Source organism: Mugil cephalus, chromosome 3, assembly GCF_022458985.1.
Source record: "Mugil cephalus isolate CIBA_MC_2020 chromosome 3, CIBA_Mcephalus_1.1, whole genome shotgun sequence".
Classification (NCBI taxonomy): Eukaryota; Metazoa; Chordata; class Actinopteri; order Mugiliformes; family Mugilidae; genus Mugil; species Mugil cephalus.
Window position 1 is genome coordinate 19402027 of NC_061772.1, and position 15372 is coordinate 19417398.

The window sequence follows — 15372 nt, forward strand, 5'->3', positions numbered from 1 at the left end:
GTCATTCCAAAGCTTTGCCAAAATAGCAAGCCATATTTAGGCCAAATTTGGGCCATAGTGATTTCGTATCTGGATTTGACTTCACTGGACTTCGCACCAAGGTGAGAGTGCTGCAGTTAATGAGAGGAAAGGAGAGAAAAGCTCTCTTTGTTTGAGTTTTATGGCGCTTTCCTGTGGTCAGTGTAGTTGAACCATACAGGCCACACTCAGGCTTGTAGGCACAACAAAACAATCACAGGCATGTCTGCTTTGAACAACAAACGTGTCTAGTCAGGTCTCCTGGAAACAGTTCTGTTGTCATTTGCCCTACTTGCAGCAGGCTGAGTATTTGAGTTTCTGTGCAGCGCATGTGTTGTCGACAGAATGACGTTTCCTTGATTTGCTTGTTTCTGTTTCTTTTTTGCATATGTTTTCTTAAGCTGCAGTGTGTTGACCTTCTCAGAAAACATATTTTCCGCTGAACTGTTCAGCGGAATGGCACAGCTTCACATTTAGTCAAAACAAATGATGTGTTATTCATGGGGCAGTGTTTAGCTCAGTGAGTACAGCACCCACCTGAGCTACAGTCCTCGCTGCAGGCGGCCCCTCCTCCCACACTGAGCAGCCTTTCCTGTATGTCATTTCCCCCTTCTGTGCCTCCCCATTTCCTGTCTCTCTTCACTATGCTTTCCATTGAAGGCTAAACATGTGAGGACAAAATAAGAATGAAATAAGAACAGACTATTTTGATGCTCCATTTAGAACCTCCATTCTGATGTTTGGAACATGTAAACACAAACACTCTTTTATATAGTGAAGTATAGTTTGTTATAATTGAAACAAAGCCATTGGATTGAATCCATTAAAAAAACACACACACAAAAACACAAATTCAACACCTCCTCATTTTATTGATTTCATTTTACCCGATCAAAACAACAATGCAATAAAGTAAAAACAGACAGTTTAGCAAAACAGTTTACACCACGTGTTTTCCCCCCACTTTTAATACCAACAACTATGAACCAATATAAAGAAAATCTATAACGTTTTCCTTTCAGATGGTAAGAAATTATCTTAGTAAGAAAATCAAAAAGTTATTTTCATAAGCTTTGGATTCTCCTACTCAGTCATGTCTCTGTAAGAAAGTCGAAATGATGACGCAGATGTTAGATGACGCAGATGAAGCAGAAATAGACACGTTAATTCTGCTTAACTCTTCAATCCAAGGACTTCTGGGGCAAAAATATGTATGAGGTTCAGGACTACATATGACAGTGCCACTCTACCTGCAGTCTTGGAGTCAGAGCTATGTTTCGCAATATTACATGGCACCATTTTCCTCTCCTAAGGTCAGTCTACAGTCCTGTCTAACATGGTTCTTGTTGGCATTTGGTTGGAACACAGCGGTCGTGGCCTAACGTAAACACCTGAGAGTGATAGTCAACATGACTCTAGCGCATGTTCTAAATGCCACAGTACTCCGCCAACAGTAACGCCATGCTAGGCATAATGTTTTGGCTCATAAATATTTAATAAAAATCTTGTGCGTTGGAAATAATACATTCTTTAGTTGTGTAAAGTTGAAGAAAATTACAAAAGGATACAGTTCGCATTTCCCAGTGACACACCCCACACCCCAATTTTTGTATTTTGTAAGATATATTAAGCTAACTGTAGAATTCTCACTTACAATGTGTAACATAACACACCTTCCTATGATTTTCAAAGTGTTCTTTCATTGGTGGCAAATTCTACGCAGGCCTATAGAGAAGTTGAAAACTTCTAGGGAGCTTTGGTTTCACTTTCAAGCTGAGTGCTTTGCATATTCCACATCAACCCTGTCCTCACGTTTGTTTTCTAGCTCTTCTTTTTTTCAAGGCTGGGTCATTTATTTTAAGGTTTTTCCTGTATACCAATGCCCAGTTGGGCAGGGCCACCAATGAAAAGAAACAAAGGAAATAGCTGAGACTCACTGATTATCACACTTGATGATAACTTTCCAGTTGGTCTCCTGAGGACTGTCATGACTTTTAACAAATTCTTATGTCTCAGAGAGGTGTGTTTGGTGGTGTGACAGCTTCGTTGATTCTGGTTTGTCTGAACAATATAACATATAGATATGACATGATAGATATGAACCTACTATATATATATATATATATATATGCAACCATTACATGCAATCCTTCATTCTTCAGCATAAGAATAAGTTAACTTTTTGAAAAAGTTTTGAAAAAAAAGTACCTGAGTTGGAAGGGTTATTCCGCTGGCCCCGACAAGGTAAGATCCCAATAAAAAATTATTCCACTGGTCCATATCAAGTTAAGAACCCAATTACAGTACAAACAGTCTTTCAGTTTTCCATCTACCATCTCTAATTCGTACGAAGTGCTTCATACTGTTTTGGTGCCCATACTAGGCGGGTGACGTGTATGTCACTCTTGTCACCTATTATCGGATCCCAGCAGTACTCAGGGGAGAGCAGCCTGCTGGGTTTCTTCACCCAAAAGTACTTGTTTAGGTGACTCTCATCATGCCACAGAGCCTCCACATCGTTTTGTTTATCGTCCATGATGCTCTGATAGCAGGTGTCTGCCAAATCCTTCACATTTTGCCATGATCCCCCAAAGATGGCAGCATGGTAGTAGTAATCTCCGACTTCCATGTAGGCTTTGGATTTGGGGTTTTTGTCATAGGTGAACCTGTATTTTGGCAGCTTGTAATAGTGGGCATGGAGCAAAGCCACAGACTCCCCAAGAGCCTCTGAGCCAAATCTGTCTTTAAACTCCTGATCCACGTCAAAGCAGAAGATGTACTGGAATTTGTGGCGGAGGTCTGACTCTATTACGTCTGATATCGTCTTCATGCGCATCATAGAGATGTCCTGCCACCTTGTGTGCTTCTCTACCTTGATGACCTTCACACTTCGCTGAGGTGCAACCGTGATGTTTGGCACCTTGTCTGGCAAATCTGTGAACACGTAATATGTCACCGGCAACCCCAACATGAAGTGTTTTTCTGCAGAGGTAAGGAAAGTACTTAGGTAGGCGTCCAGGTACCTTGAGTAGAAACACAGGGAAAGACAACAATTCACATGTGCTGACATTTAAGTAAGGCTCGGCTCTCCCTTTTCCCAGATGTAAAACTAAATCAACGTTGTTCAGTCGAATTCAGGTATTTCTTGCTAATTAAATATTTTTTTTTTTTTTTTTAACAGACAATGAAACAAATTCATAGGACTGAAACCAAAGCCTCACAATAGTGACACAGCGTAATGTTTCCAGTGTTTAAACATAACACCAGTCCTTGAATGAGAAATTAAGTGATTAAGTGAGGAAAACGCACCTTCCCACTGCAAACACGGTGAGAGCCACAGCTGTCTTTTCATGGGTGTGCTTTTCATCATAAGCCTTTGGATCAAACAACCCCTCCCATATGATGGGAGCTTTCCAAGAAGTCTGGGTTTCAACAGCTGGTCGGGCCCTGGAACGTAAAATGAAAACAAACTAATCATGAAAGAATAATTATGAAAGAAAGATATTATCTTGAACTGAGCAAAAGCATTTTTTTTATGAATTGAAGAGATGTTATACTCTCCTTCATCTTTTAACAAAATGTCATCTTATCATTTCATGTTGAAATTGAAATTGCATTTGTTCAATTGTCTTACAATTAAAGAACTGGAAGGGAGTGAACAGTTAATTTTGTTTGAGGTAGATTGTATTGGTTTAATACAGCAGTTTTTCATTGTTAATAGTCTACCTCAAACAAAATGATAGATAAGATAAAAAAGTCAATGACCTTTCACATATATGGTGCTAGTGATATGGTGAGAGGCACCCTGGGACTGTGGATAAAAGGTCAACTGTAGATACAGCTATATCAGAAGGGAAAATGCAAATGTTCAAAATGATGTGCACCACAATTCACTATTCAATTAATGTGTTCTCATCAGATTTTTGTAAATGTTTTACTTGCTTACATCCATACTGAATCAGTTGTATCAGTATGGTACATATGTAAGGTACCTGTTTTGGTGTAAAGTTATGCAGAATCAGTTTTGTTCTTTGTCTTGTTTGACAAAATTACATTGGCTCTGGCAGTGGAGAAAACATCACAAAAAAACAGAGTCATTTTATCTGTGTGTTTCTGTGTGAGATTTTAAAATCCCAATATTGTGCTATTTCAGCTGTACCACTGGCAATAAGGAAACCGCCTTTCATAAGGGAGATAAGACGAAGCAAACAGTCGTAAAGCAATGGCCATGATAAGTTTCCGGGAACAGTGGCTGTGGGATGGCGCATCATCACTCAGAGGTATTTGAATTATTGAAATATGCCCTTCAACCAGGAATGGGTTCGGCATCGGAGTGCACGTGTTCATCCTACTTCTCTTTGACATCCAGTTGAATAAACACTCAAGCTTAATGTCTGCGAAGGCTCTCAGTCATGCTTAATATATCTGGTCTCCTTGAAGTGAGAAGTGTCTCCATTCAAATTAGACTTTCACATAACCATATAAGACTAAACTCATTTGCGAGTCTGATGTCACAATTCCACAGCTCATTCATACTCAATCAACCAAAGTGAGAAAAACTATCGACACGGATATCGCCGCCTTAATCAAATATTAATATATTATATATATATAGTAATAATGAGTTGTTAAATGTTCAGATGATCTATTTTAATACAGACTCGAAACAGGACACGAAACAGAGTTTAGTGTTTAACCAGAAGTGCAATAAGCAGTAAGTGCGTGTAGCATGTAGTATGTATGGTATGGTATATAAGCGGTATGGTACAGATTGTTTTCATAGGATATGGACAATATTTACAGTTGAAAACTTATGTACAGGTGACAGAAAACCTGTGTTCAAGGTGTTCAATTCGCGTCTCTCCCTGTATTTGCCCAGGAAATACATTAATAGTATACCAATAGTATAACTTCATTACATTTCTTGAGTGCCTCTCCAGACCTCACGAAAAGAGGAATTCAAGAATAGCCTCACCAGGAAGCATTAATAATCTATGTTCAAAACCGCTTGTGCACACGAGAAAATTTTTTACACTAGTTCAACTGAACAATGGGCCTCGACTGGAAGTGAGTATTATTGTAAAGCTTTTGAAAACTGTCCAGTTATCTGGCAAGGGACTCTTCCTTTTGAAGGAAGCCAAACAGAAATAGAACAGAAACGATTGTGTTACACACTATGGGTGGAACTCTGAGGGTAGGGTGTTTATTAAGGTCTGAAGACTTGATGCAGATTTCCTTGAGCCTTACAACTGAGACATTTGAGTGCAAAGTGGCCCGTGTCACCATGCACCTTCAGGTAGAATTTGGTCTCCTAAGGTTTAAATTCATAATATAGACAACTGTCAGACACAAGCCATACATTTACACAGTCTGATTATGCTATGCTTAAGCACTTGCTAGACTTGAGGATCCTTGTCAAATCTTTGTCAAAATAAATGGTTTGTCATTTGTCAGTCATTTATGAATGTTGGGTGCAGCTTACGCTTCTCTACAACTTTTGCATGCTGCCCTTCTGTATTTTGTTGTTTGCCAACATCCACAAGTTGATTTCCTCCGAAGCTCCCTGATTCTCATGTGCGTGTTTCTAACACACAAAGAAACATCATAGTTATGTCCCACCGGAAGGAAGTGTTGGGGTAGGCTCAGGACACGATGGAGAGATTACATTTGCCGTCTGGCCTGGGAGTCCCTGGGGCTTGTGGAAGAGGCCGGGGAGAGAGCTTTCTGGACCTCCCTGCTGAAGCTGCTGCCCCCACAACCCAGATAAGTGGAAGACAACGCAACGCTATAGTTATATGTAGGTGTAAAAACAATCTGTTCTGTATCTGATGGACTGACTCTTGTAATGTTCCAGCCGTAACATATCTTGCTTATTGGGCCAAGGTATCACATATTGTCACTTTGGCACACATTTTAAATTGCGTCCCTAGGACCCTCAGTGAGGATTAAAAGCATGTGGTTTTCATTTAGCCAGTCAGAGAAAATCAAAGACTGCATTTTCCCACTGTTGCCAAACCATCCCTGTCATATCCGGTGTTCCCTCCTCTTCCTTATCTGTATCCTTCCACTTGGCCACATTTCCAACTCCAACTTTCCAAGTTATTCAGTGAGCACACGATAAAGAGCTGATATTTAATACCAGTCCAGTCCCACAATGGCACAATGGCAAAAAATATCGTTGGTATCTTGTTTCCTGGAAACAGAGCCAAGTATGTAACCTGATGTTCTGTTGTATGTGTCAACTTGTTTGACTGCTACATGGTTTGGTAGCAGTATGTGAGACCCAGGAAGGTGAAAGTGTGTGTAGCTGGAGGTATCGTGTATCCGTGCAAACCAATATGCATGAAACTCTTCCATTTACCAAGAGAAACTCCAGATTTCTGCTATACTAGCCTCCCATTACCTCATTTCATAGACACCATTGTGTCACATCTAAATTACTTGTTATTGTGGCCTGTTACATCACTGATCCCTCATTCAGTCTGTAAAAAAAAAAAAAAAAAGAAAGAAAGAAAGCTACATGGAGAAATGGACAGAACCTTTGTCACTTTGTCATGTTCAATCTGCACTTTATCGTTTTATTGTGACTTATCATGTGAGCGCCAGTCACTGTTAAAGTGAGTTAAATTTAAAAAGGTTTTCCATCAATGGATCCAGAACACACCATAGATATGTCAAGGTTAAACCGAGAATGGTCAACACACGACAGCAGAAGATTCCAAAACCGTTCACTGATTTAAGGTGCCGACTGTGATGATGCAGAAACATACACACAAATAAACAAACAAAAAGGTCCTATAGATAGTTGAACCTCAGATCGAGGAGGAACAATGCGGTGTTCGTCCCGGATGTGGGATCATGGACCAGCACTTTACCTCTGCTAAGGTGCTGGAGGAGAAATGGGAGTTTGCCCAAACCGGTTTCATATGCTTTGTGAATCTGGAGAAGGCTTACGACCGTGTCCCTTAGGGGCATCCTGTGGAGGGTACTCCGGGAGTATGGGGTGGATGGCCCCTTGCTAAGGGTAATTTAGTCCCTGTACCAAAGGAGAGCAAATTTGGTCCGTGTAGTTGGACCTATTCCTGGTGAGGGTTGGACTCACCAAAAAAAGGTCACTGGTTCTGTTCATAACTTTTGTGGACAGAATTTCTAGGCGCAGCAGGGAGGAGGTTCAGTGATCAGAAGATCTCATCTCTCATCTCATCGCTTTTTGCAGATGATGTGGTCCTCCCAGCTTCATCAAACAATGGCCTTAAGCGGCTGTCTGGACTGAGGCTGCTGCCCAGTGAACCTGACCCGGATAAGTGGGAGAAGATGATGACGATATACAAGAAAAAAGTATAAATATTTTAAGTATAGTTTGCCTTTTGGCAAATATATTTTCATAAGTTTTGCTGTGTTGAACACAACAGTTCAACACAACAACTTCCCTTTGACTTGTGTTTTTGTGGGCAGTTTTGTAGACATATACAAATATGGTGGGAAGGGCGATGGTTAGGTCCTGTCCAAGTAAAGAGAAAATGCAAATTTTATACTATATGCTAGATACTGGGCGCCACTGATCTAATCACTGTTAATTTGTGTCCCATGGAATGATGTAACACAACTTAAGGCCTGTTTTATTATGTCGCACAAGGTATCATACCATACACACTAACTGGATTACAGAACAAAAAAAGAAGAAATCAATGACAAGGACGAACCTGGATCACTATGTTGAAATAAGAAACAGGACAGAGTAGAAATGGATGTAGCTTAGGTTAGTATTAGCCTTAGATGGAGTTTACCATCCGCTTTGGACTGCATTCACAAACCACCCAACTCAATGAAGACCTGAACCCGGCGCGACAGGTGCCATTACCAGCCTCACACTGTCCACAAGCTGAGTCTCGATCAGAAGGACTCAGCCCCCTGACCAACACCGCGCTAGCGGTCTTCCATAGGCCACATTTCCTGCGGCCGCCAGTCAGACAGGCATTTGCCGCTGGGCCCTTCCTTGTAAAGGTACCCAACTGTTGTACACTGTATTGTATGTAAGGTCTAAGTATATTTAAACACAAGCAATACACCTAGTTATGTATTATGTATTATGAGCGATCAGGAGGTACCTGATCCTTTTGAGAAAATTGAAAAAAAGTAATTGCTAAAAATCCTAATATTAACACAGACATATGACCCAGTGTACAATCACAGCAGACACATTTCTCTTGCTCTCTTACAGAAGGTCCATTGGCTTGAAAATGTCAAAAGCCCATCCGTCCACCACATAGACTTATTTCTAATTATGATTTTTTTTTTATGATGTCTTTCTTCCTTTTTTTGAGTCCTCTTACCCAAAGTTAAGCGTGTCATCCAAATTGCTTTTCATCGAAACTGGCTTTTTCAGCACTTCCTTGGTCGTTGTCAGGATCTTCAGAGGGACAGCAGATGGTTTATATCTGATATTTAAATGAAAATGATGAGGTTAGTATACAACTAGTTGTGAATCTTGCTAAGAGCATGTTAGTTTATACAGCACCCTCTAGATAATTGAAGGAAATAACACAGGAGCAGTCTCCTCCCAAGTTATATTTGCTTGTTTTTCAACAGGGAAGTCAGAATTAACAGGAAATGACAGTGTTTGTTTGTTTGGAGATCTCTTACCCTTTAAGTGTGTTGTACAAATATTTCTCCAGGACTGTGATTGACTCACTGCCCACCATCTCAGTGTGAAATTTCAAATATCTAATATTGAATATAAAGGAACAGTGTGAGATTCAAATATAACTATAGGGATATAAAGAGATTAATATGACAAAAAAGAGGGATTCAGAACACACCTTGTATAGTTAATTACACCAAGACAGGTCAACGTTAAACAGAAGACGATTACAAAACCCTTCACTGATTTAAGTTGCCGACTGTGATGATGCAGAAACATAAAAGAAAAGAAGAAAACACTTTAGCTTTACATACAGTACATATCAGTGGAGTCAAAAATGAAGAACTGACACAGGACAACCAGAATGGACAATTATTTAAAATGAGACACAATTTATCCTTACATATTATCAAATAAATTATCAGAAATCATTCATACAGAAATATGAATTTAATTTACAATAAAACAAAGCTCACTGATTAATCAAGTAATGAGAACAAATTTTTTGTGTCTCCCTCTACTGGTAGATTTCCACTTACTTATTTCAAATGAACATGTTTTTTTTTCTCCAGAAATTCAGATTTAAAGGGGACCCGAAGGGGGATAAAGGGGATGAAAATCACTTAATTTTGTAACATTTTGTAAAAAGCCATGCAGTCAGTTTGTTGCGAGTGGTCTGACAGTGAAAAATGTCATTGAGTAGCTGCTTCAAATGTGACTTATCTGTAACCGTATAGTTTCCTAATGTTACTTGTATGGTGTATCAATTTGCTGTTTGAGACTAGTCAGACTGAGACTAGTCAGGCTAACATGGAGGTTACTATTCAGTAGTGTTAGCATACTAAGACTGTTACTTGGCTAACAGACACTTTCATTCTGTCTGTATGTTAGGTTATCTGACTGGTGTATAGCAGTAGGAGTGTTGTCATTTATATTTTGCTAAGTTTTGTGTTTGCCAGGTGTCCTACCGTAGATGGTTAAGATAAGATAAATGAGTCACGAGTGACAGAAATTCGTCTTTGACAGGCTCATAAAAAACATTAATGAACAAACTTTATAAAACACGAGTCAATTTCTGGCAGCATCTGAAAGCAATGATGGAGGGGCATGCACGTGACACCACAGCAAGCTGAAGTTTCAGTGCCACTGAGTGGCAAAAAGTGACAGCTTAATATCGAATGCAAAATGAGAATTAAAATGTATATTTATAAATAGAGTTTAATACAGAACACATATGATAGGTAGGGCGGCTCCCTACTTAATATCTTCATTGGTTTGGGGGTCCTTGGCCTAAAAAACATTGAAGACCCCTGTACTAATACATTTCACTGTGTTTTTGCGAATCGTGGGGGCATGGCCCAAGGCGGAAGTGACTCTATTACTCTCTATTGCAATGCAGTGTGGAATTGTTGTATCTGTGATTAGGGTTAGGGACACCAAGTAACTGCGTTTGACAGATGTGGCACATATGATTTTTACACACAGTTCATTTCACAGTTCACAGTTCACTGTTTTGTTCCTGTGTTAACTTGGATGGGCAGTTCTGCCCTTGTGTCCATGTAGACTTTTTCTGAGTAAAGTGAGCTACATTCAACTCGAAAGTAGTAGTTCATGTTGACTAGTGAAATTATAGGGGAATATATATATATAATAGCATTATGCTATTATGAGGGACACAGTACCTCATGGCTGTGCAATAATGCCCTTTCATTTTCCAGATCAAATGCTTCTGGGTCAGCGTGGCTGAAAAAGGAAGGAAATAGTCAAGTTGCACAGCTGAGTAACCTTTGCAGAAGTCACCCCTGCACAAACAATTACATACAAATATAGTTTGTGACTTCCTGGAAGCTACACTCCAAAACACATTTGAAACATCACATTAGATTGTGTTAAGCACAAAATGTTCTAAAACTTGCATGCTGTAATGGGACAGAAGAACGCACACACACACACACACAAGCAAGAACACAGTCACAGTAATTCTATCATTGTTGTATATTCACTGCTACTTCAAGATAGTACTTAGCAGTTATTTGTGATTGCCATTGTCACTGTGGTTTGCATACTTTCTCAAAAGACATTCTGAGTTGCCTGTTCCCTAATAATATGCAGACTCTGCACCTTAGATATATGGAAGTAAAACACACAGACACACAGAGATGCTTTTTGTGATACAGACAAATCCAAACACAGCACATGCTATATATATATATTGTTGTTACATGCAATACTTCTACTTTTAGCACGATTACTGACATGCCCAGCACTGCCACAATCACTAACAGCCAGACACTTCACTATGACCATTGGCGAAGCAGAAGACAGGAAAATAACACTAATCATTTATGTGTGGGAGGGAAGTAAAAGTCGGTACAAAACAGTGAAGATAAGACATGCCCTGGACCATGTAAATCATAATGCGCAGAAATAAAAAATATGTAATTATATGTAATGTCTATAGCAAAATAATAGCATACAGCTTAAAAAGAAACACTTATACTGCTACTAGGGGATGCAGTTTACGTGCTTTCGATGTTCCTTTAAAGGCAGATTCAACACACATAAGACGGGCACAAATACGAAAGTGCGGTTCAGTCCCTCAATTTCAGACAATGAAATGACCATAGTTCGGATATTCAGGCACACAACTTATCAGCCATGACATAAAAAAGTAAAACGGAAAAAAAAACATTCCTTCTCCATCTCTTAAACACACATTAACCATAGGCCTACTCGTTTAATGATTAAGATTTTTTTTCCGTTTTTTTTTTTTCTTTTTCTTTGTGTAACTAAGGCGGAGGCACCATAATCATACGGGTGCGAAACAATATTACATGTAACAATATTTATCCAACTAAATATAATTTCATAAAATAAACTAAGCACCTGCCAAATTATTATCACATACTCCCACCGTGCTGTTTGCCATCAACGAATTCATCAGAATACCATGTATAATCTAAGAAAGGCTTACTTATAAAAGCTGCGTCATATTTCATCCAAGAACTTAAGGTTTTCAACTTTCTATAGCGGCTTGTTTGGGACTGTTAAATAAGTCAAAAAATAAACCTACGTTGGCTATCAAATCGTTCATGGCGACAAGGAATTGAGTCATTCGCGAATATTTTTGTAAATACTTTTTGGAGACTGAGGTAAGATCTTGTGAAGTCCTCATGGGCAAAATGGATCATGTTGCCGGAAAGCTCCGTTTTGCTTTGACTTACCTGTGCGCAGATCTCACAGATAAAGGCTGGTAACATCCACAGCACAATCGAATAATTCACAGGATTAAAGTTCTTGAATAACAGTTTGTACAATTGCAGCGTCCCACATGTCCAAACACAATCGCACAATACCTACCAAAGCATACAAATCCAGAGAGCATACAGTGATGTCAGGGAGGGAGTGGGGTGGGACCTCGGAAATGTTGGACGGTTCTTGATTAATTTGAAAAATGTACATAGTAATCGCAGCCAAGAGGGTCTTATCACAAGGAAGTTTGTTTGAGCTAACTGAAAACGGTTGAAGTTACTGATTTGAATCATTTTTCCCCTTTCTGTCAGCATATGTGGATTCATTTCGACTGTTTCTTTTGTCCATGTTGTCTCTGAGTCGCATTTATCAGTGTCGAACGTTTTTATTTAATATACTGATATTTAATTTTGAAATATAAATGGACCTAGTCATTAAATGATATTCCTGCACTGTTAAAATTAGAAGTCAAAAAGCCAGTCTAACCTGTAAAATAAAAAACAAACAAACAACAATAAAAGGGAACTATTGTGCCATTGACTGTACTGACATATTAAAAGCAGTCAGAGGTATATATACATTTTTTACAGATATCTGCCAAAAAAAAAAAAAAGAGAAGTAAATGTAACACTGCATTATGAGGAAACAACTGGAATCCAGGCACCGAAACCTGGTGTTGTGGTTCACATTCAGTCGGAACATTAATTTATACTTTATTTATTTATTTATTTTTTTGACAAAGTCATACCTTAAGTTACTTCTTAAGTTCTGGAGGGCTGTCAGACAGCCGAGAGTAAATATTTCAGTTTCAACAATAACTGACAATAAAACAATAAACATACTTTGAATAGTAATAACATAGAAATGAAGATTTGAGGAAGAAAAATAATAAAACACTGAAAAAAGAAATCAATTACACATTCGAAAAGGAGTGAGAAGAAGCATAGTTTCTTAGCTCTCACACCTTTGTCTATATAAAAACTATACACACACCACACACCACACACACGCACACTCCAAAACCCTGCCCGGGAAGTATCTATAAACAACTTTCAGTTGGCACAAGTTGGGGATTGTTAGGCTGCTGAATTTTAAGCTCAATCATTGCGTTCAATCAAACTGTGTGTGCAATCCTGTTCCAAGAAACACACATGAATGGTTAGTCAGTTCAGTTTCAGTTCATACCAACCAAAACTAGGGCTGAGTCATTTAGTTACGAATACATCAACTCAGGGTGCAGCCTGATTCTTCTAAAGCCCACAACCATCTCCTTGGTCTTTGTGCTGTTAAGGAGCAGGTGCCTGGAGTGCCACCACGTGACAAAGTTTTCGATTAGTTCTCTGTACTCCTCCTCCTGTTCACCCTTGTCTGTCGTTCTGTCCTTGGTGCACATGTGCTGTAGTGTTAATCGGAGTCAGTCGGGATGTCACTGGAAAAAACTATGGCAGAGTATCATGGCTAATCGACAACGGAGGCCAAAAGTTTGTGAGTATTGCACCAAAAATATAAAAGAAGAAGAATATGCAATGCAAAAGCGACATGTGGAGACCATACAAACTGATTTATTTGTTCATGTACCTAAGAGCAAGAGATAACAAGCTGTCAAATATGTAAAAGTATGTTAACTTTACATGCTCTACTTTCCTCTTCCTTATGGCGATTTGCAAATCCTGTTCACTGCTACGGTCTGTCTCCTTGCTCCCACAGTGCAAGGCAGTTCAAGCAGTGCTGCAGATTATACTACCAGAAGCTTAAAATTATCGTTTTTTTTATTGTACATACACAATTTGACTAGGTAAAACATTACCACAGACCAGTATATCTCATAATGCAGTTTAAATAAACCTTTAAATAATCTTTAAATAAACTAACAGCACTATTTGTGCTTGCATCTGGCAATGCTGGGTTCAAGCGCAAATTTGATTTTACAGTAATCAATTGTGATATCACAGTATTTTACTGTGCAAAAATACAGTAAATTAATGTGAAATTTAGGCAAAATGAGTTTTACTCTGCCAACATCTATTTCACAGCAATATACTAAATTACAGTATTATATTGTCAATATTACAGTAAAATATTGTAATGTTATAATGCGAAGGGGGAGCTGAAGTGGCATTATGGTGTCCCTTTGTGGCATAATATCGACATAATGATTGGGAACAAGCCACTGCACTTTAAACCATGGTCCTTGAGAGGGATCAGTGTGGTTGGAGAACTTTATGGTGGCAATGGTATTATCAAGATCTGAAGAACCGCTTTGACCTACAGGGCTCCTCTTTCTTTTTTCATTTGCAATTAAGGTCTGTGCTCAAAACGTGTGGGTTACCACTGGGGGATAAGTCACCCTTACACCCTATACTGGACTGGCTAAACTCTCTTCCTTCCAGGGGTTTTGTATCAAAGGTCTACGCCAAACTACCCGGTCAATGGGAAATCTTATTGTTACTCAGACTTCAATCTAAAGGAGGAAAATATTTCCTGGGACACTATATGGGACAACATTTTCTTGCCTCCAAGAACCAGAACCACCAAACGCGTACATTTCAAAGTGTGTCACAGACTTATTACACACCTGTGTGTCTTCACGGACATCTTCAACACCTCACTGATGCTGGCTGTTGTCCTCACGTGCTTCAAAGCCACCACCATGATCCCGGTCCCAAAGAAGTCGTCTTCCTCCTGCTTCAGTGATTACTGTCCGCTAGCACTAGCTCCCGTCCTGATGAAGTGCTTCGAGCTGCTAGTCATGCACCACATCAAGTCTCCCCTCCGCTCATTACCTGGACCCGTTTCAGTTTGCATATCGGTCCAAACGATCAACCAACGCCGCCATGTCCACTGCCCTCAACACAATCAGCCCCCAACAGCTGATCTACAAACTAAGGCTGAGGCTGGGGCTCAACACCTTGCTGTGCCACTGGCTGCTGGACTTCCTGACCAGGAGACCACAGGCAGTATGGGTTGGCAGCAACACATCCAGAACCATCCCTGAATATGGGGGCCCCCAAGGATGTGTTTTGAGCCCCCTCCTCTTCACCCTGCTGAGAACACTACTGCACAATGCACAATTTTAACTTCCCCATGAAGTTTGCGGATGCCACTACGGTGGCCAGCAACAGTGTTAACCCCACCCCCCCAACACATATTGCCACTGGCCACTACCTTCTGTAAGGAAGTGACTGTTTTTTATTATTATTTTTTTGCTAGATAATATTTATTTTCATTTTACCTTAATTTATTTTATTTTATTTTTCTTGTGGTTTTTATGAGAGTTTACTTTTATGTGCAACGAAGCTACGATGACAAAGTAATTTTCCCTTGTGGATCATTATAGTCTGTCTAAGTCTAAGTCTAAGCTTCTACATGCATCTACAAAATACTAAATAGGACAGGACAAACTATTCAATGAAATCCACCGGTCAAACAAGTTTATATTCGGTGTTTGCTGAATAATTTGT

At 39.5% G+C, this 15372-nt stretch overlaps 1 protein-coding gene across 6 annotated transcripts; it reads right to left on the bottom strand.

Annotated features, from left to right (window-relative positions):
- Window positions 1-870: 870 nt before the first annotated feature.
- LOC125005723 (N-acetyllactosaminide alpha-1,3-galactosyltransferase-like) lies at window positions 871-15071 on the bottom strand. 6 transcript variants are annotated; one of them, XM_047581261.1, is made up of 7 exons: window positions 14487-15071; window positions 10342-10402; window positions 8838-8918; window positions 8662-8742; window positions 8352-8456; window positions 3328-3465; window positions 871-3041 (listed from the first exon to the last, which is right to left on the bottom strand). In XM_047581261.1, exons 2-7 carry the CDS (start codon window positions 10368-10370, stop codon window positions 2357-2359), a joined length of 1119 nt encoding a protein of 372 aa, XP_047437217.1. In that variant the 5' UTR covers window positions 10371-10402; window positions 14487-15071; the 3' UTR covers window positions 871-2356. The 6 variants fall into 6 exon arrangements, with proteins under 6 accessions (XP_047437217.1, XP_047437215.1, XP_047437216.1 ...); XM_047581259.1 differs by lacking the exon at window positions 14487-15071 and adding an exon at window positions 12020-12059; XM_047581260.1 differs by lacking the exon at window positions 14487-15071 and adding an exon at window positions 11884-12024.
- Between the last annotated feature and the right edge of the window lie 301 nt (window positions 15072-15372).